At 44.1% G+C, this 22561-nt stretch overlaps 1 protein-coding gene across 1 annotated transcript in view; it reads left to right on the top strand.

Moving 5' to 3' along the window:
* The window catches only part of LOC116354711 (POU domain, class 6, transcription factor 2-like), a 126043-nt gene that overhangs the window by 13423 nt on the left and 90059 nt on the right, over window positions 1–22561 (top strand). The window contains exons 2-3 of the mRNA XM_031795289.1: window positions 13338–13435; window positions 17755–17950. Of these exons, the coding sequence (XP_031651149.1) occupies window positions 13338–13435; window positions 17755–17950 (294 nt within the window). The remainder of the gene's footprint in view (window positions 1–13337; window positions 13436–17754; window positions 17951–22561) is intronic.

Below are 22561 nucleotides of genomic sequence, written 5' to 3'. Positions count from 1 at the left end.
AGTCTTGTTTTCAGATTAGCCTTGTTAAACTCCCCAGCTACAATGAATGCAGCCTCAGGATGTGTGGATTCCAGTTTGCAAAGAGTCAAATGAAGTTCGTTCAGAGCCATCGATGTGTCTGCTTGGGGGGGAATATATACGGCTGTGATTATAATCGAAGAGAATTCCCTTGGTAGATAATGCGGTCGACATTTGATTGTGAGGAATTCTAAATCAGGTGAACAGAAGGACTTGAGTTCCTGTATGTTGTTGTGACTACACCACGTCTCGTTAACCATAAAGCATACGCCCCCGCCCCTCTTCTTACCAGAAAGATGTTTGTTTCTGTCGGCGCGATGCGTGGAGAAACCAGCTTGCTGCACCGACTCCAATAGCGTGTCTCGAGTGAGCCATGTTTCCGTGAAGCAAAGAACGTTACAGTCCCTGATGTCCCTCTGGAATGCTACCCTTGGATTTCATCAACCTTGTTGTCAAGAGACTGGACATTGGCGAGTAGTATGCTAGGGAGTGGCGCACGATGTGCCCGTCTCCGGAGTCTGACCAGAAGACCGCTTCCTTTGCCTCTTTTACAACATCGTTGATTTGGGTCGCATGCTGGGATCCATTCCGTTGTCCTGGGTGGAAGGCAGAACACAGGATCCGCTCCGGGAAAGTCATATTCTTGGTCGTACTGATTGTGAGTTGACGTTGCTCTTATATTCAGTAGTTCTTCTCGACTGTATGTAATGAAACCTAAGATGACCTGGGGTACCAATGTAAGAAATAACACGTAAAAAAAACTAAAAACTGCATAGTTTCCTAGGAAACGAAGCAAGGCGGCCATCTCTGTCGGCGCCGGAAGTACAGTAGTCTCTGTGTGAGGCCGATGGAGGGATGGCATGGCTCGGCCCGTAGGCTGTGCCGGGGGGGCGGCTCTGGGCAGGCTGGCACGACTCACTTGCCCTGAGACTAGGCACAGCTTTGAGACAGTCAGGATATGTGGTGCAGTCAGGAGATGGAGAAGAGAAAAAAGAGAGAAAGAGAGAGAGAGAGAGAGAGCTCAACTCCTCTGACAAAGCAGCACAGCTCCCCTACATGCAGGTCACAGGGCATAGTGGATGACAGGAGGATGGTTTCTCACAGGAAGGTAAAAGTCTAATGTTATGCCAAGGTTGTATATGCATCTATGTACACACACACACACACGTTTGTTTATGCATGTGTAGCCTATGTTACAGTATTATTCTTAGCCTTAGATGTGGGTGTAGGGCAATGTTCTCTTATCAGACTCCTTGAGTCTCCGTTGCCGTAGACAACAGATGCATGTACAGTAGGCCTATTCTATGTACGGTATGGATATGTGTCTCTTTCTGGTGGCTTACTTTTATAAATGTGCAGATTTGTCAATGTGATTTTATTTCTTAATCAGAAATACAAGGAATAGTCTTCAAGTCACAGTACCCGCTGTTTAAAGTGGTTGATAATGTGTGTGAATCTCCAATGCTCCAGCGTTTCCCTCTCAAATGTATTGTTGTGTCATTTTTTGTGTCCAAGTAGAGAACATTTGGGATGTTTAGAGAAATCCTGACTCTTGATATTCTCAGTTACATTTTGACCCCAACTCACTATCCAAGAAAATTATAGTAATTATTTCAAGCTATGATTGCCCATGTATCTCCACACCACCCTCGGGATTGAGTACGTATGTATTAAGTTCAGCTCTTTGAACAAACCCCTTTTCTGCATGACGGTAATTGAGCTAGTCATATGAGCCAGTTCAGATACTCTAGATTTTATTTGGTTTAAGAAGTCCCCGGTATTAGACAAAAATACATAATGTTATTTGCTGTTGATGGACTTAAGAACTTCCCACCCATTTCTCGAGGCGACTCTTCACAGTGTTCGCTGGTTTGCCAGTTTCAATGAATAGAACAGCAACGGAAAGTTTATTATTTTTGTGTGTCATTTTCATCAGTATGTTGCTGGATGGTGACAATGTACTCAATGTACACATAATAGTGGTGTTTGTCAGAAAATGCACAATACAGGTTCACACCATCAATCTGAAAATATCCATGCGATGGTCAACGAACACATGTCCTTGGCTGTATGGTTGAAAGTGTCTATGCGAGGAGCTATAGAGAGTGAATGTTCAGAATGCACAAAGTATAATTTGTTAAGTGCTAACTTTGTTGAGGCAGCAGAGGAAAATAACCAAAAGAGTATGAGAATGATACTCAGTGATTCTTTATTCAGTGACTATTCCTGTGTCAACAAAGTGAGAGAGCTAAGGTTCAGTTAGGTTATTTGTGAGGAACTGCTTTGTATAGAGTACAGTGATGCTTTTGGATTTGGCAGGATTTTTTTTACAGTTAAGTGGATACTTACTGAAGTTTGATTTCTGCAGGGAAAAAAGTGTTGATTGAAGTGAAGGTGTAAACTTTCTTGGGGTTCTCGAATTTGGTTGATTGTTGTGAGTAGGTTTGCGAAGGGAGTGTATGCTACTGGAAACTTTACCAGTAAACTACCGGAATTTTGGTATCTTTCAAGGATTTTATATAATCTACCACGAGTCATCTAGTGGCCCGTTTGGGTACTTCAGATTATCACAGGTGTCTGTAATTATCTCTGGCCCTCTCTCTGGCCTTATCAAAAAGTATTTGGTCAGACACCAATTGTGCAAGTTGCTGGTATTTTGGCCCATTCCTCCATGCAGATCTCCTCTAGAGCAGTGATGTTTTGGGGCTGATGCTGGGCAACACGGACTTTCAACTCCCTCCAAAGATTTTCTATGGGGTTGAGATCTGGAGACTGGCTAGGCCACTCCAGGACCTTGAAATGCTTCTTACGAAGCCACTCCTTTGTTGTGTGTTTGGGATCAATGTCATGCTGAAAGACCCAGCCACGTTTCATCTTCAATGCCCTTGCTGATGGAAGGAGGTTTTCACTCAAAATCTCACGATACATGGCCCCATTCATTCTTTCCTTTACACGGATCAGTCGTCCTGGTCCCTTTGCAGAAAAACAGCCCCAAAGCATGATGTTTCCACCCCATGCTTCACAGTAGGTATGGTGTTCTTTGGACGCAACTCAGCATTCTTTGTCCTCCAAACACGACGAGTTGAGTTTTTACCCAAAAATTATATTTTGGTTTCATCTGACCATATGACATTCTCCCAATCTTCTTCTGGATCATCCAAATGCTCTCTAGCAAACTTCAGACGGGCCTGGACATGTACTGGCTTAAGCAGGGGGACACGTCTGGCACTGCAGGATTTGAGTCCCTGGCGGCATAGTGTGTGGTACTGATGGTAGGCTTTGTTACTTTGGTCCCAGCTCTCTGCAGGTCATTCACTAGGTCCCCCGTGTGGTTCTGGGATTTTTGCTCACCGTTCTTGTGATCATTTTGACCCCCCGGGGTGAGATCTTCTGTGGAGCCCCAGATCGTGGGAGATTATCAGTGGTCTTGTATGTCTTCCATTTCCTAATAATTGCTCTCACAGTTGGTTTCTTCAAACCAAGCTGCTTACCTATTGCAGATTCAGTCTTCCCAGCCTGGTGCAGGTCTACAATGTTGTTTCTGGTGTCCTTTGACAGCTCTTTGGTCTTGGCCATAGTGGAGTTTTGAGTGTGACTGTTTGAGGTTGTGGACAGGTGTCTTTTATACTGATAACAAGTTCAAACAGGTGCCATTAATACAGGTAACAAAGTGGAGGACAGAGGAGCCTCTTAAAGAAGAAGTTACAGGTCTGTGAGAGCCAGAAATCTTGCTTGTTTGTAGGTGACCAAATACTTATTTTCGACCATAATTTGCAAATAAATTCATTACAAATCCTACAATGTGATTTTCTGGATTTTTTTTCTAATTTTGTCTATCATAGTTGAAGTGTACCTATGATGAAAATTACAGGCCTCTCTCATCTTTTTAAGTGGGAGAACTTGCACAATTGGTGGCTGACTAAATACTTTTTTGCCCCACTGTAACATGCCAATGTAAAACATTATTCTAAATATAAACCATCAATTTAGTCGATTCCACTGGTGTTTAATATGAGGGTTAAAGCATTTAATATACTTCATATTTTTTTAGACTCTACTTTTTTTGTACTATGTCAGTATGTATTTGTTGTCAATGTTTTGGGGTCAAACTGTTGGGAATTGTGAAAAATGTCAGTAGTTGAACGAGTTGCAGAGGTTATTGAAAATAATGCCAGTATAGATATTTTTTCTCTCTTCATTAATTAGGCTATTTTCTCTTGTACCTTATGGTCAATCTATTAGAAACTCATGGACAATATGGACACAGATATAAAACATTTATACTATATATGAATACATTTTTTTTATATTCAAATATGAATTGCTAAAGTTACTTTAGATTGCCATAGATTTTCTGTTAATTACCAAATTACTGAAGATTCCGGTAACTTTGGTAAATGACCAGTCGCATTGCAAACCTAGTTGTGTGGGCCCAGGCGGTTGTATAAAAGGAAACACTGGTAGACAATGTCATTAGTCATGTTTGTTTGTAAAGAGTAATGAGTAATGTTTGTCTACCACACCCAGCCATGCTCGTTTCACTGGTGAAATGGTTTCTCTCCATTTTAAAAGCTAATTCCTCATGGCTGTGCAAATAGTCTTCCACTCCAGCTATCAAAAGCCACGAGGCACCACAAACATCCTGAAAAGTGGATGTTAGGTGGGAAAGCTCGTCCCCCGGCATGAGGGCGAGATGGCTGGGCTGTGTACAGATTCTGTCTTCTGCTCTCAAGCAAATCTCCCCTTTCAAACATCAACAGACAAGATAATAAGACACTCAGAGCACAATTCGGTATTATATTCCGCAACCACAGGCTCCTCTTGTCAGTTTGCATTTACTCTCCCTAGGATGTGACGCTTCCATCATCATGCCGTCAAAAACAGCCTGGCTAGAACGACAAGGCCACTCATTTCATACACTTACCGTCTACATGAAATGGCCTGCACTTATACCGATTCTGCCAAAATGGAGGAACATTTTCAGAAAGGTCACCTACAGACTAAAAAGAGGAGAAAAAATTATAATCTTCTATCGATTTATGCGATTGGGGGTCATTCCGAAGAAAAAGCCTAGAAAGACTCACGTCTTTATTTGTTGTGTTTCGTAAGATCAGTTAGTCATTCATTTCGATAAGATAAGATATTTATGACTAAATGTGGGCTTTTTTATTTTACAATCCGGTAGCTACTGTACAGTACCTCACTAAAATCACTTAAGTGAATTGGATTACTGTGACAGTTGTCCTTAATACCAGTATAAAAATATGGTTATCACTCAGAAGAACCTGTTCACTTTTATTAGGATCGGCATGTATTTCATTTCATACCAACATTCTCTACAACTATCTCCTACTTCTTCCTTATCCCCTCGTTCCCTTCAACTTCCCTCCCCCTCTCTGCATACACAGACACACACGGCTGGAGGCATCCCTCCACACTCACCATTTTCTTTCTGTAAATCAGCTTAGTGAGCAGGGTGAGTGAGTGGAGCTGTTTGGCTGCTTGCTAATGCAAAGAGGCCTGTAATGTTCTGATGAGCCGGGGTTAAGTAATATAGTGGTAGAGGCAAGTTTGCAAATGGGACCGGCTCGCTAACAGTAAATAAGACTCAAGGATAAAGAAGGCCGAGAGCGGGGGAGGACTAGGAGTCTTTCTCCCCAGGAGGTGGATCTCATTAATGAGGATTTCAGGTGTCTGTGCCGCAAACTTGAAAAGCAGCTAAATCCGTGCCCTATAGAGCAGGTGTAATACATTTGCTAATGCGCCCAGGGCGACCGTGTGCTATCCTTGCCATCGTCACCATCACAGCTAAGATAGCATTGAGGAACAAGGAGGTGTTGTTTCTGAGATGGACAGGCAGAGGTCATCTGTTTTACAAATAGACACCCCGGTCATGTAGATTACATTCCTGGTGACACTGAGCACGTCAAAGTGACTGACATTATAATCCGTCCAATATATTGTGCATATACTGTAGAAATGAATTGTTAACCTTATTGTGGAGTAAATTACATTGAGGGCACATTTGCCAGTGGTAGAGGACATTTAATGAATATTAAAATGCACTTTATTCTGCTCTCTATATGCTCAGTCTTTTTGAGATGAAAATAAACATTTTCAAAGAAAAATGTATTTCATAGTCTCCATAAACAAGATCAACCAGCTCTTCATGTCGGACTAACAAAGAAACGTCGCAACTCCTTGGCGTTGACACGGTCGGTGTTGTAGGGATGTAATTGAAGCTGGGAAAGGGGTCACGTTTTCAGGAATGGAAATTACAATGTTGTCTTTCACTTGTGAGGCGTGAACCGGAGATGTATCCATCCTACAGTCCGCTTGTCCTTCACAACCCTTTATTTTTTATATCTCTCCCTCTTTGAGCAATGACCAGTACTAATGCATAACCTTCTGTCCTTCTGGCAGATTCGTTTCCTTTGAAACCAAAGATTGAAGGAAGAGAAAAGGGTGTGTGGAGATCCAGGCTAGTGAGAAGTTATTAGTTTTTTCTCTCTCCCCCCTTCACATCTGAGGATGTGGAATAACATTGTGACGCTTCTTTTCTTGGGGAATGGAGTTACGGGCTTCAAAGCAATAGTCTATCCTGTACACTCCCCTCCCTCCGCAGCGTGACGGCACTATGAGGATGTTGTGTGCTGCTGGGGAAATTCTGTTAGAGAGCATGGAGGGCCGGTCCTCGATTCTGAACCCCCCCCCCCCCTCTCCTCCCCCAGAAGTGGGACAGAGAGGCAGCAGTAGTGTTAGTGTTGGATAGCCTTAGGGCGGGTGAGGGGGGTGATGTGTCAAGTGTGACATGTGTGTGTCTAGTAACCCCCCGCACCGGCCCCTGTCCCCTGTTCCCGTCCCCACCCACAGACGCCACTGGCTGCCGCTCTTTTGGACGTATTGCATTCTCCATACATACTATGTGCTGTCTATGTTCTGCCTACAGTAATTCTAGGATTGTGAATATTTCACATAGCTATAACGGTTTCTTTCCTTGATACTTTTGGAATGAATAGCGTATAATTGTTAGTCACTTATTTGCCATTTTGAACATGAAGCCGCGCTATTCCACACGTTTCCTTTGTTTGAGACAGAGGTAAAGGAAGATAAATTAAAACCAGTGCTGTGAAGAAAACGCGTTGGACGGAGATGCAGACAGAGGGCCGTGGCTGAAAAGAGACCCTCGTGCAGGACAGGGATGAAGGGGGCACCAGATCAGGCGGAATCCTATTTACCACAAATTTAATTTAAGTCATTTAAAAAGAGTTGACCATCAATAGAGAGGGAGGCACCTCAGTATTCTCCTCATCTCCTAACAGGCTTAGAGCCCTCTCAGGCAGGCCCTGATTTCACCATCCACGCTGCGCTGATGGACATAAAAGGATGAGGAATAATGTAGGATTGTTATTTGTCTCTTTCAACCCTGAGGTAATCAGGTTGACATTGCTAGGGGAATGAGGAGAAGAGGCCGCAACAGATGTGCTCATGTGCAAAGTGTTCTACTCCCCTGAGAGCTTGCCTGCGCAAATGCCCTCTCCCTTTCTCTCTAACTCTCCCCCTCTTCCTCCTTTCCACCCCCCCCCCCCCCCCCACCCGTCTCTCTCTCTCTTCATCACACCCTCTCTTTCTCGACCTTTGAGATGAACATTCCCCCTCCTCTCCAATTCACCTCATCCTGTCCCTCTTGTGCTCTCCAGCCTCCTCAGCTCCTGGTCCCCTTCACTGCAGAGGGAGAGGCAGGTACGAGCAGGCCTAGAGCACTTCCCTGTCTCAGAGAGCCTGTTGGAGGGAAACCCATGGCCATGGGAGAGAGGATAGCTACGGGAGGATGCTACTTCCTTGTTATCAGATACATTGACATACTGACAATGACCAGTAGCTATCCATTGAGCAGCAACAGTGGAGTCGACACTTCAAAAACATAGTTTTTACCCTTTAAAAACTGGGAAGACAGAGACATTAGTCCGTCTCTGTACCTCCATCTCTCTCTCTTACTCTCTCTCTCTCTCTGCCACTCTCTCCCTGTCTCTTACTCTCTCTCTCTCTCTTACTCTCTCTCTCTGCCACTCTCTCCCTGTCTCTTACTCTCTCTCTCTCTGCCACTCTCTCCCTGTCTCCCCCCCCTACTCCAGTAGTGGCTGAGGAATTGCTGTGGTAAAAAAAACTATCCACGCTTCCCTGTGCTTTGCTTTGAGAACCGACCCCTTGACTACACAAGTCCACTTATTGGTGGAATAATTAATGAATAAGATATTTTTGCCTGTAAACTCTGGAGCCCCTTGCATCTCTCCTTGCAACTCCAGCAAATCAAACTTCCATGTAAAGAGCCCAGAGAGACTGGCACGGCCCCTGACCACCAAGCCCCTATGCCGGGTCCTTAATTAAGGAAATGACAGCTCTCCAGGCTCCAGCGGGCTATAATGTAGCTAATGGTATTACAGGAAGCCAACCACTCAACAGTCGGTCTCTGGTGTGTTCCGACTCCAAAAACGCTATTGACCTGTAACCAGCCAGCCTCTCCTCTCGCTCGGGGTCTCTAAACAGCGTATTACTTTCCTGCTCATCCTCAGGGAGCCTAACAAAGAGGACCCGGGGTTATAGGCAGCACATTATACTCAGGGTTATTGTTGAGGGCTTTAGTGTGCTCAATGAAAGACAGAAGAATGACATGAAAAACACTTTGTAAGTCTGGAGTCTAACACAAGTTGCTACCACATAGGGATACAGGTAGAACATTCTTGAGCACGTAATGTTCTGCCACTCAGATTTAACTATAGCCTACTGTAGTGCACTATCCAGTACTGTATATGCTCTGGCCCTTCTCTTGCATGGCATTTTTGAAGAATTATACAGTATGAGTAGGAACTAGGGAATCTGACATTTTCTCTCTCTCCCTCGTTCTCCTCTCTCTCTCTCTCTCTCTCTCTCTCTCTCTCATTCTCCTCTCTCTCTCGTTCTCCTCTCTCTCTCTCTCTCTCTCTCTCATTCTCCTCTCTCTCTCATTCTCCTCTCTCTCTCTCTCTCTCTCTCTCTCTCTCTCTCTCTCTCTCTCGCTCGCTCTCTCTCTCGTGTGTGTGAATACTTGTCCGTGTGCCAATCCCATAAAAGCTATGCCGTGTCAGCCATTTCAGCAGCATTAGTGAAATCGATGGCCAAACAATCCAGCAATATTGGTCTGGTATTGACAGAATTAAACCTTGTGTAATGTGACCTTGTGTATAAATGACTTGTCATTTTTCCGGGCCTCAGTATGATGCCCTGATCCTCATCATCAGTGAATCTCCATTGATTGGTGCAGCCTGAGCGTTCACCCTCATTTGTTTAGCACTAAACAATGACAAGGAACAACAACACATATTTTTGTCATGAATATACTACGTGTCATGTGAGACCAGCTCCATAAAGAAATAACATGCACTCAGCCCAGCTTTTTAAAAAGAGCCTTTACCAAAAAAGGGGGGTTGGGGCGTTGATGGCCTGGTTGATCTTGAAAAGCGTGAACCGTCTCTCTCCCACATTTGACAACTTATACAATGAATCGCCACTAAAACAGCTTATATGTGAACGTTTCTTTTATGGACACAAACTAGATTCAGTAATGCACTGGGGCAAAAGCTAACTCGGGACACAAAGCCTTCAATAACACCCATTTCATTGAGATGGTCAATGGGTAAAACAGTTGTTGCATTAGAGTAGGTGGCAAACTGATTGCTTTATGAAATGGCGGACTTATTGTTTTGTGCTATGTTGTCCTCGGGGTAGGCCTCTGTATCGAGGAGAGCGACGGATGATGGCAAATAAATGCAGCTCTTTTGCACCCCATACGAAGCCTTCTGCCATTTGAAAGTGTCTCTCCAGTCGCCACTTAGGTGATCAATGCAAGATCATTTGTGTAGTGTCCAATATTGGGAATATTTCCGCACCATAAGCCACCTCAGAGCCCCCGCCAACACTAAAATAGGAATCATTCTTGTTGTAAAGTGTAGAACAGATGACAGTGGTTAGACTAAAGTGGGAGATAGTTTTGGGTTAAGTTAAAAAAAACGGCACAAATAGGTTACAAAATGGGATTTTATATTAACAAGCAATAAGCTCCTACGGTCAAGGCAAAGTCTATGTGACAGAGAGAGGTAGATATTCAAAATAATATAGTGAACACATTCATCAATTTCAGTGCTAGATTTTTGTGCACACAATAGTTAAGGAATTACTTTAGTATATCTATAAAATCGTCAGTCTAAACGTTGTCTATGTATAACATTTTCATCAAACATTCAGCAAACCCTATCAGCAAACATTTTATCATTCCATGTGCCAGTATTGCTATTGTCAGTCCAGTGTTACTGTCCAAAAAGGAATCCACTTTAAGAAACCTTCACATTATATAAACGGGTTAAAATAACTTCAAAGAACCTCGTAATAAAAGGGAATTGAAGATGGCCTCCCTGGATATTTCTCCTGTCAGCTTTTTAATTTGGTTAAAGAAATCACACCCAACACCTTAGGGGAAAGTGCATGTGCATTTATTTATTATCGATTCCTTTCCCCGAGCTAAACGTGTTAACGTCACAGATATTTGCAAGGGGGATCAAGCTTTCTCTTAACATCCCGCTAAGTTATTGTGAGATGACGCAATGAAAGGCATACAGCAGTTATTGAATAAGCCATAGCCCCCCCCCCCCCCCCCCCTGCGCTGCTTATCAAACGGAATACATTATTCACTGCACCCACTGCATTTATGAGCCATACGTTCATTACTTATTGATGGTTTTGTCATGCATTCTGTAAACTCTGATTCGCTCATCAATAATTAGAGCAGAGTGATCCCTCTGATTAGCGGTGGATGCCAGAGTCAAGCCGTTGTTATTTCATCTCTGATATTGAGATGGAATTGGATATCTGCTAATTAGAGGAGCTGCTGCTGCCTTTGTTCAATTCCACTGTCAAGGTTGTCGTTCTCTGATGTGACACTTGACGATACGCAGGCTTGTAGGCCCTGTTGTCTAAATGAATTAGCAGCTAGTTATGTCATTGGATAATGTCTAATATGTTCATGAATATGAATGAGATCCTCAGTTCACTCGTGAATTCCGCCTTTCATTCCGTGAAGAAACTTGTCTTCAAAGACATAACATTTAGTCAGTAGTAAGGGGTGAATTGATGCCATATATAATAGCTGTGAGAAATAGAGGCACCCTTAACCAGGCTCATCATCATGCACTTATTTGAACCTCTTTTGAATGTTTGCCCCTGAGTTAGGATGAGACGAGGGTTCCGCTGTTCAAAGCCAAAGACATAGTGTCTTCCAATAGTTATTTTTTCTTCTCTACAAAGATTAAAGGCATTGGGTCGGGTTATGTTTGACTCTTTATGGGTGAAATTGGTAAGAGACTGTACCATCTAATGTTAAGTGACTGCAGGGTTGACAAGCTTGGGTTTATGTGAACCAATACCTAGATGCAGGCCCAGTGAGCCAGAGGTAGAAACCAGCTCGAAATGCGGACTTGTCCCCAGGGCAATTAAATCAAGCCTCAAATGCTTAAGGTTTATTTGATGGGTCATGCCATTCACCAATTATTTTGATTTTATGTATAGATAAGATGATGTTGTGTGGCGGAGTGGAGTTTTGGATGTAATGTGCACATTTGTTCAGTCCCAGTCCCACACATCCAACCGGCAATGAGATCTTGGAACTCTCAAACGCAGTGTGCACGTTTTCACGCCTATGTCCAGTTAAGTTTAGAATTCATAAACAAAATGCTTTTTTAAACCGTTATTTTTGACGGTGTGTCTGTCAAATGTTCTTGGTCTTTCTAATTTTAGTCTTTTGAAGTTTGTTATTCAATTTCGAAGGTCAAACTATGATTTTTCTTCAATAGTCCTCTTGTAAATTGCCCAAATTGAAAAGAGATACGCAAGTGTATTCATTTTCTTTGGCTTTCTCTGGAACTCTCCCACTCACATTCCTACTTTCCTTGATTTGTGTACTTCTTTTACAAACTTGAATTTAAGTTTTTGAGGGAAGTGAGTTAGAATGTGTTGTGGTACAATGCATTGAATTTGTTGTGTGGTAGCCTACCATTGATGTATGACTGCATTTAGAGAAAGATCAATTTGACGAGATCTTTGTATTGATTACTTCTATTGACTTGTGATATTTGAGGCTTACGTTCTTTAGTCAATGAACTGGACTTTTGTAAAGCATGGCCGTTAGGAAAGTTATCCAAGCCCATGTGGTACGAAAGCAAATAGTTTATCATTGAACTATCTGATTGAAGATACTTTTTCAAAGTTGAATGTCTAATCTGCAGTGTACAAGATACAATAGCTAAGCAGAAGGGACCTATAAAGAATGTACTATGGTGGCAATGCACTTTTCTAGTAACATGTTATCACACAAAACCCTTGGGATTAGTCACCCACAAACTGAGCATGAGCTATTGAGAGATGCTGAGAGAGTCAAACCCACAGGGCAAAAACTGGTTGACTCAACATGTGATTTCAAACAAAATAATTTCATGTTTTTTCACCCAACTTGTGAACCTAAATCCAATGACATGGTGAAATGTTTTGTTGATTTCATGTTGAATTCACATTAGTTGAGAACTCAACCAAATGTAAATCAAAACCAGACGTTGAACTGACGTCTATCCCCAGTGGGAATGGTCAGTATCTGTGGCTCAAATAGTACCCTACGGGCCCTCGTCAAAAGTAGCGCACTACATAGGGAATAGGGTGCCGTTTGAGACACAGCCGGTGTCTCACCACCCACCCACCCTGAGTGGCTTTGTTTTCCCTCCAGCCATCACATCACACAGCAGGCCAGGCTTATTATCATGTCTATGTCTGATGTGCGCCTCCGTACTCCGCTGTGGCTTCGTAGCATACAGGTCTAATGGTGTCTCATAGCCGCAAGGCTGCTTGTGGTACAGGGGGGGGGGGGTTAGATTGGCGATGATACTCAGCGATGCAAATGGATGAATAATGCGGAGCCGGGCCCCACAGTTTATGCAGCGCCGTGGCCATCCATCCCTCATCCCTCCGCTGTAATCGGAGCGCCGTCTCCCCGTCAATGAGCCTCTCAGCTGACGGGTCATTTATTCAGGGCTGATTGTGAATGGCGGCAGTACGTTTATTGATAAAACACTTAAACACAAAATCCTCTCCCCTTCGTACTTGAGGCTGTGTGATCACAGCTGGCTCTGTCTGTGTGTGCATGCGTGTTTGTGCATGTTTTACGATTGTTTTGATGTTACAGGGGATTCAAATCTCTCTCTCCCTCCCCCTCTCTCCCCATCTCTCTTTCGCTCCCCCAGGAGCCCGTGACGGCTCTGTCCAGTCTGATGCCAGCAACAGCCCGTCAGAACAGTGTCATCTGGGTCAGTCTCACCCAGCCTACCCGGTAGGACCACAGGTGAGTGGTTCTCCATGTCACCTCCTCCTGACCTGTGCCTAAACACACACGCCCAGCACCACACACACAATCACACCAGGTACACAACAAAACATGAAAATGATCTGAGAGGGATTTCAAATCCTCTGCAAAGGTAATCAGTCGACATGTGACCTTAATGAACATATACCCTTTTTGAATAAATGGTGAGTTGTTTACATTTCCTCTGCCCCCTTCAACGCCAACACAAGCACCGTCTGCCCCCAGGCATCCCAATAAATAGCACAATACGACAGTCAGCCTATGTGATTGGATTTAATGGCCTGGTGGCTCAGCCCTGTTTAATGAATATCTATCTCATTAGTCCTGTCTCACTGTCACCTCCCTGAACCCAGTAGTGTGAACAGCTAGCCAGCCAGGCAGACATAGGGCTTCCCTCCCTCCCTTCCCCTAACGAGGCCACTCTCCCAGCACTCAGTGGCTGCGTGCTAAATTACACCCTATTCCCTGTATAGCGCAGTACTTTTGTCCTGAGCCCTATGGGCCCTGGTCAAAAGTAGTGCTCGATAAAGGAAATAGGCTGCTATTTGGGACACATCACTCAGTGTTACTCAATAAGGGCTCCGCTACTGAATCAATCCTCATCAGGGTAAACAAAAGAGGATACGTGAGAGACTAATTCACTGAGTTCCCTGCTGAATTACCTCACTCAGCTCAACAGAATGAAATACAGAGAACCAGACTGATTAAAGCCACTCTGATAATGAGTGACATGATAGCTGTTTCATCCATGAATGGTAAACAAGGTTATCAGACAAAATAGAAATGCTTTAGTGCAGCTAGTTGTGCCAGTCCCTATAAGTTTCAGAAGGTTGTTCCCCCAACAGTCTGTCTAATATATTAATGCTGTCAGTACAGTCTCGGTGAAGCTAACAGTTTTCAGAAAGAGGGTGCTCCCCATGCCATAACCAATTCTCCTATTTTGGGATCAATATGTTTTGATAGATTCTCACTTCGGAGCCGGATATTGTGCGAACAGGCATTATCCGAAGGTAGTTTACCCAACATGAATCCGCTTTTCCCCCTGTTCCCCACTCACAGTGGTTATGGGTAATTTCTCAGAGCTGGGCTTCCGGTCAGATGGAAGAGCCTGCTGGCCCCTATTGGGCAGAGAGGCAGCGTATCTCATCCAGGTCTAAAGCTCTTCCCAGACCCATCCAGACCCCATCCAACTCCACCCAGAACACATGCAGAGAGGCAGGGTACCTTATTTAGGTTTGGACCAGAACATGTGCCTGTTCCCTGGGCGACCCCACTCCTCAACACTCAGCTGTCAGCCATGCCTAAGGCACTACCACACCATCCCAAACTAGACCTGCGTTGGAGAGACAGGCAAGACAAACACGGAGAAAGGAAAATAATGCAGAACTATTCACACTGACACCCAAAGGGAGCAGACAGGGCTGTTTACAGTAATGGTCTGGTATTTTAAAAGGACAGTTTTGTTTTTATGTTCTGGAAATTGAAGCTCACTTTGTGGTGGCGGTCAGGGGCTAGCTTTTCCGATTCAATTAGTACGCACACTTTGCACGTTTTACAGAAGCAAGTTAGGGAAACATGGAATATATTTCGGAACTATCCTTCTCTTCCCATCACAAAAGCCACGAGTCGCACAGCAACAAACACAGCCTAAAGACAAATAGCAAGGGGTCTTATTTACTTGAAGTGCTCTGAAGCTGGCAGACATGTGGCTGTAATATTAAATCAGAAGTACATTTGATGTATTTAGAATTGTAGAAAAAAAAAAATCATTCCCTTCCATGTATCGCTCTTCAGTGTCAGGGGAAGGGATCTCATTTCATTTCAAGATCAAAATGTTCAAGATCAAATGTTCAAAGACTTGTCTTTGATTATATGCCACCACAATTCGACGTGAAATGTACGCTAAAAAGCGAGATTAAACATGTGACTTGCCTTGACGAAAGGGCCCCCTTTGTTAATGTCCTGATGGTTTTTCTTTAATCACTCAAATGACTAATTCCTTATTTAAAGCGAATGACAAAATGTCATTTTGAACGCGTTCACAGCAGTCAACCCGTGTCTCTCATTTCTGTTATGATTTGTTATAGTGTTTCAAAGCAAACTATAATTGTTGTGAATTTTGAAAATGTTCAGCATTTTAAACCTACGGTAATGAGTATTATATAAAACATACTCTGTTTTGTTCACATGACACAGTTGCTGGAACGAAAGGTCTCTCCATGCCAGTGACTATTCATTTCAAGCTTCGTCCCTGGTCTCCTTTGATCAAAGCTGTGGGACAAACAAATCCACAATCCAATTTGATTTGTAACTTTTTTTGAATGCTAGTGTTTACCTTCCAATCTCACCCAGCCCCTTGGCTTTAAACCCATGCAACATCACATTCCTAAAACTGGGATTATGTCGAAACTGGTGCTCGCTCTCCGCACGGCGCCGGGTTATTTTAGTGACACCGCTGTCACCCAGCAGCACCAAGCCTGGGAGGATGGTGCCATGTTCACACCAGTCGACCCCTCCACGCCGCCTTCCACTCCTACACCACAGGCGCCCCATGCAAAACAGAAGCAGATAGCTGGCAAGTGCCGTTAAAGGTTTGTGAGCTCAGGTTAGTGTGGAGGTGTCAAGCGGAGAAGGATCACCACCGAGGCCACAGGGCAGCCAGGCATACTACAGGCATACTACAGGCATACTCTACAGGCATACTACAGGCATACTACAGGCATACTACAGGCATACTACAGGCATACTCTACAGGCATACTACAGGCATACTACAGGCATACTACAGGCATACTCTACAGGCATACTCTACAGGCATACTACAGGCATACTACAGGCATACTACAGACATACTCTACAGGCATACTACAGGCATACTACAGGCATACTACAGGCATACTACAGGCATACTCTACAGGCATACTACAGGCATACTACAGGCATACTACAGGCATACTACAGGCATACTACAGGCATACTCTACAGGCATACTACAGGCATACTACAGGCATACTACAGGCATACTCTACAGGCATACTACAGGCATACTACAGGCATACTACAGGCATACTCTACAGGCATACTACAGGCATACTACAGGCATACTCTACAGGCATACTACAGGCATACTACAGGCATACTACAGGCATACTCTACAGGTATACTACAGGCATACTACAGGCATACTACAGGCATACTACAGGCATACTACAGGCATACAGGGGCTGAGACGTTCAAGAGCAGTTAGGCTGGGCTCGGACACAAAGGAGCCATGCATTCCTCCATGTCCATGCCCTGTATGTAGAGGCAATAGCAGCTATTTTGGGAATGTCGTTTTACGTGATGCAAAACGCTTGTTTCTCCCCCTGATGACACTATGAGAATCAAGTCTGTATCTGACAAACTGGTGAACTAATAGATGATATATCAAATGTAATACATATCTGGGTGTCCTAACTCTGACTAACTCTGCTCTGTATTCCGGTGCTACAACCATTTCCACATCTGGTGTCAAGACCATTCATTAAACCCGGGATCAGAGCACTGTGCTACAAAATGTGTTTGTGGCTGTATATTTGCAGAGCTGCTCGCTGTGAAAATACATTTGAACGGCTCCTCGACTGTGCCAAATGTCTTCTAGCGATACTTCAGATAACATATCGTAGCGTCTGTGTCTACGACTGCACCGATTCTACTCTGACTAATATTAGTGAATGCTGACATGAAGTCAGTGATGTACTGTATCTCCCACCAAACGGGGAAAGTGCTGATATTTATGAAAGCTTGGGGGAACAATTCAACGGCTGATTCTAGGGTACCAGAAGTGTGTTCATTGTGATGAAATATAAACCACTCTGCATCCGTCTGAAAGGAAAATGCACGGCTCTTTTTCAAAGGTTGGAGTTGGATTCCTTTTCCCCGCACGCCAGCAAGCAGCACTGCGTTCCGACTGTCACTCTGGCTGTGGCATGTTTCAAAGCACAGATGTCAGCAGAAAAAAAACAACAGCATTCAACACGTTGATTTATAGAGCACCTCTGTCACTTGAGTGAAATGTGGGTTGCATGTGAGATGGGCCGTTGATTCCTCTCGGATGAATCTGATGGGAATATCTTCATGTATTTGTATGAATGGTTCATTCCATTATCCCGAGGCACTCATAAACATATGGGTGAAATGTGATGCGAACGTAACCTCTCTCTACTATGCATGCTAATACATGAATCACCGTTTACTATGCGTTTTTACTATGCATACTAATGTCAACATATTTTTGTAACCCAGTGTCTTTCTCTTCAGTCTCTGCTGGTGGCCCAGCAGCTGGCCGGGGGGTCGCCAGGCCTGAACCAGCCCATCCTCATCCCCTTCAACACGGGCGGCCACCTGGGAGGCCAGCAGGGTCTTGTGCTTTCCCTGCCCACCGCCAATATCCAGGGCCTGGTGGCTGCAGCAGCCGCACAGGGCATCATGACGCTTCCCCTACAGAACCTGCAAGGTAAGAGGGCTGCCTCAGCAGATAACCTATAGAGGACAGGGTGGGAGACTACTACAATGCATGTATTTGATGTAATAACAGAAGTTATCTTTTATTTCCGTAAGAGTGCATTGTACTCTCCCCTCTCTTCTTTTCTCTCCATAAGAGTGCACTGTACTCTCCTCTCTCCTCTTTTCTCTCCATAATAGTGCACTGTACTCTCCCCTCTCCTCTTTTCTCTCCATAATAGTGCACTGTACTCTCCCCTCTCCTCTTTTCTCTCTATAACAGTGCACTGTACTCTCCCCTCTCCTCTTTTCTCTCTATAACAGTGCACTGTACTCTCCCTCTCCTCTTTTCTCTCTATAACAGTGCACTGTACTCTCCCCTCTCCTTTTTCTCTCTATAACAGTGCACTGTACTCTCCTCTCTCCTCTTTTCTCTCCATTAGAGTGCACTGTACTCTCCCTCTCCTCTTTTCTCTCTAACAGTGCACTGTACTCTCCCTCTCCTCTTTTCTCTCTATAACAGTGCGCTGTACTCTCCCTCTCCTCGTTTCTCTCTATAACAGTGCACTGTACTCTCCCTCTCCTCTTTTCTCTCTATAACAGTGCACTGTACTCTCCCTCTCCTCTTTTCTCTCCATAACAGTGCACTGTACTCTCCCCTCTCCTCTTTTCTCTCTATAACAGTGCACTGTACTCTCCCCTCTCCTCTTTTCTCTCTATAACAGTGCACTGTACTCTCCCTCTCCTCTTTTCTCTCTATAACAGTGCACTGTACTCTCCCCTCTCCTATTTTCTCTCTATAACAGTGCACTGTACTCTCCCCTCTCCTCTTTTCTCTCCATAAGAGAGCACTGTACTCTCCCCTCTCCTCTTTTCTCTCCATAAGACTGCACTGTACTCTCCCCTCTCCTCTTTTCTCTCCATAAGAGTGCACTGTACTCTCCCCTCTCCTCTTTTCTCTCCATAAGAGTGCACTGTACTCTCCCCTCTTCTATTTCCTCTCTTTTTCTCCTCATCCATAGCTGTTCTTATCCCCGCCTTTTAAACTTTAGTGCGCAAGTGTTTTCTTTTGATCATAGTTGTAAATGGTTTCCATTTTCATGTTTAAAACATTGTCTCTTTTATACCATTAGATTGAGGGATGGATGGGGAAACCATCAGTCATGAATGTTGCATGGAGAGGGGCCTCGCTAATGTAAAAAGATGCCAGGCTGCATGTAAAGCAGTGTGTTTTTTGGTGGAGATTACAATAATGCCCGGGCAGCACAAAGTGCAGAGAAAGGAGTCCTCCCTTTTCCCTCATGTGAGGAAATGGATGGACGGATGGATTGAGTGAGGAAATGTGAAGGAAGATAGAAGCCCTAATGGACACAAGCATGCATAAATAACAACGTGCATCATCGCTACGGGGCGAGCTTTTAATAAATCCCACATCTATCTAGCCACTGAGGCCCCTCCAATGTATCCTGGAGCAAGGGGCGATAAGGGGCCCAAAAGGCTGTCTGTCTGTCTGTCTCACATTTCAACAACTTCTCACACTGTATGTGGGACAAGCCAGAGGAAGAAATAACCGACTGACAAACACCTGGTCATAATGTTGAAGGCACAAAACCAACACCTCTCAATCATCCTTTTATAACAGATGGTTTGGTCCTCAATCACTTGCTATACTTCATCATCCGTTGGTTACAAAGTTAAACAATGAAATGCCTCCATGGCAGTTTAATTTTAAGCGTACAGAAGCACTGACAGACTGGCTGTTCCCACATCCTCCACCCATCCTATCTGAGGGGGACGCGGTGAAGGGACCTCCGTGAAGAGAAAGTGACACGAGTCAGGAGTGAAGCTAAATGTCTTGACTGTGTCCAGGGCCCTCTGGCCACGCGCCGCTCCTCCACTCTCCCCTGTCTGAGCGCATCAGGGCCCTGCTAAATGAGGCCTGCTGGCACAGCACCTCTGTAAGGCGGCCCCAGCCTGCCCCTGCCCTCGCCCCTCGCCCTTTCTCCTTGCTACTCACGCCAGTCCCCATCAACACTGATTAATCACACGTTTAATGCAGTCATTGCCCCTTTTGAGCTCAGAGCCAGCAGCCAGCTCATTTCACGACCTCAGGAGTAAGTGTGTTTTACAGCCCTGCTGTACTGCACTGTGTAACACTGCTCTGCTGGTTAATTAGCATCAGATCAGACACATACAGCTGTTAGCCTACAGTAATGAGACTGCAGGAAGACCTTTGACTCTATTTAAATCTACTGACATGGCTAATGATCAGCTAATAGCTGTTTGTCTTTGGGAGGGTGAGGGATTCTTCACTGTGCATGTTTAGTATAGCTACTATAGCTAGTAAACCCAGGATGGATTCCACTTTTGGAGTCCACCTTTTCATAGGCTTTAACAGAAGCCCAAATATAGTGCTAAAAAGTATGCATTTTCTATCAACACTCACTGGCTATTTAATCCGATTGTTCGCCCCTATCTGCTTTAGTTTTATGCAAGGTGCAAAACATTCTTACAAATGAGATAAGTAGGGAAATGTGAGAACCAAGAGATTCCCGCTAAGCATCTTTGATCTTACCTCTTGTTAAACACCCCTGGATTTTACCTTGTCTAAGATCCTTCTAGAGCAGAGATGGGCAACTGAGAGAGAGAGAGAGAGAGAGAGAGAGAGAGAGAGAGAGAGAGAGAGAGAGAGAGAGAGAGAGAGAGAGAGAGAGAGAGAGAGAGAGAGAGAGAGAGAGAGAGAGAGAGAGAGAGAGAGAGAGAGAGAGAGAGAGAGAGAGAGAGAGAGAGAGAGAGAGAGAGAGAGAGAGAGAGAGAGAGAGAGAGAGAGAGAGAGAGAGAGAGAGAGAGAGAGAGAGAGAGAGAGAGAGAGAGAGAGAGAGAGAGAGAGAGAGAGAGAGAGAGAGAGAGAGAGAGAGAGAGATGTGTGTACAGGCTGGCGAGTTGTGAGAGTGAGGCAGAGTGATGAATAACCATCATTGTAATGGGGTTGTGCAGTAAGGTTGGAACTGTTGCTTAAATAAAACGGAGCAGCTGCATCTTGTCACGGAAACGGTAAACACAGCAGCACCCAGTGTAACTTGTTACTTGTCAGAATGATTTATGCCAGGAAGCATTCTGTACAAACAAATTCCCATTGAAACTAAACGAGGGAAAAAGTATATTTTTTGATAGAGTGGACACTATTTTAGCTGCAAACTAGGTTACGGTCATGCTGTTTGTACAATTATGTGATGATGCATTTATTTATTAATTGGCTCATTAACATAATTGGTTGTTACTTCATTACTATATTACTGTTGTATACTGTAAGTCATTAGATATGTAAATAAAACAAAACACAGTTGCACAAAAAGTAACTAAATATAAGATTCTAGGAAAGATAGATTACTCACATTAATACCCTGACAATATTTATATTGTATTTTCAATCTAGCGTTATTGCACATAGGGCCTAAAGTAACTGGCCATGCAAGACCTCCTTCCTTGTATTGTACGTTGTAAAGTATCAATGAAGCAGAAATGTAATGCTCAGTGGAGGGAAATGAATGTCTGCGCATTTTCTCTAGGACTCACTCGACAGTAATTCCAGACTCAATTCAACTGAACAAACCCCTTTCTTATAAGTGTATCCCGTTCATATTTGCTCTCAGCCCAAACTCCATGGTGCACATGACACCAGAGACCCTAGTTCTAACGGTGAGGTGATAGCATTGTTCCCCTGCATTCTTCCAGAGGAAACACGAAAACATCACTCAGGGATCCAGATAGATAAACCCTGTGTGTCTCACTCACCTAGCGCTAGCCTCATGAGAAGCCGTGTCAGTAGCAATCAAAGACATGTCTCCTCCCTGGTTTGATGAAAACGCTCAAACGCAATCGGTGGCGTTCTCATGTTGTGAGTGGGTGTTAACATGATACAAATTATGGAAATCACTCCTCTCATTACAGCGCCAAAGGGTGGACTCCTGGGGGGTACATTCGCTAGTCAATGTCAGACTCCATCTTTTCCGACTCAGCTGACGGTTGGGTGTACGCCACCGGTCCTTTAAGAGGTTAGCTCGCCACAGCGCCACAGCTCCCAGAAACATTTAAAGGAAATACCTGTCTATGCCCTTCCTTACTTCATTCCACCATTGGCACAGTTGGTGCATTTCAAACATGTCGTTCAGCTTCATTTGTACAGTGCGTTATACAGTGTGTGTGCGTGTGTGTGTGCGTGCGTGCACTTTGCGGCAAGTAAAAATTCTAATAATAAGAATATTTACAATAACTACAACAGATTGGTGTTTGTAAAAAAAAATCCTAGCGATGAGTACATCAAGATGGAGTATTTTTATGTCAGAGAGACTTCTGAGGCTTTATTACTCCCATAATTCCCCTAGATCAACACCCCTATCTATTCCGTTCTCAATACAATAGAACCTATCCCAGCCCCTCTCCCTTCTCCTGTTGATTTTGAAGTGTTTTCCACCAGTATGTAATCCATGCCGTTCCTTTAATGATTCAACTTTGCCGTTGTTGTAAGATGACTTGCAAGGGAGAGAGTGACATTAAATAAATAACCGTGATAAAATGTAGACCTCATACATTTCAAAGCTAATGCAACTAGCAATGCCATAGG

Source organism: Oncorhynchus kisutch, linkage group LG18, assembly GCF_002021735.2.
Source record: "Oncorhynchus kisutch isolate 150728-3 linkage group LG18, Okis_V2, whole genome shotgun sequence".
Classification (NCBI taxonomy): domain Eukaryota; kingdom Metazoa; phylum Chordata; class Actinopteri; order Salmoniformes; family Salmonidae; genus Oncorhynchus; species Oncorhynchus kisutch.
The sequence above is the reverse complement of the archived record's forward strand: the minus strand, read 5'-3'. Positions and strand labels throughout refer to the sequence as shown.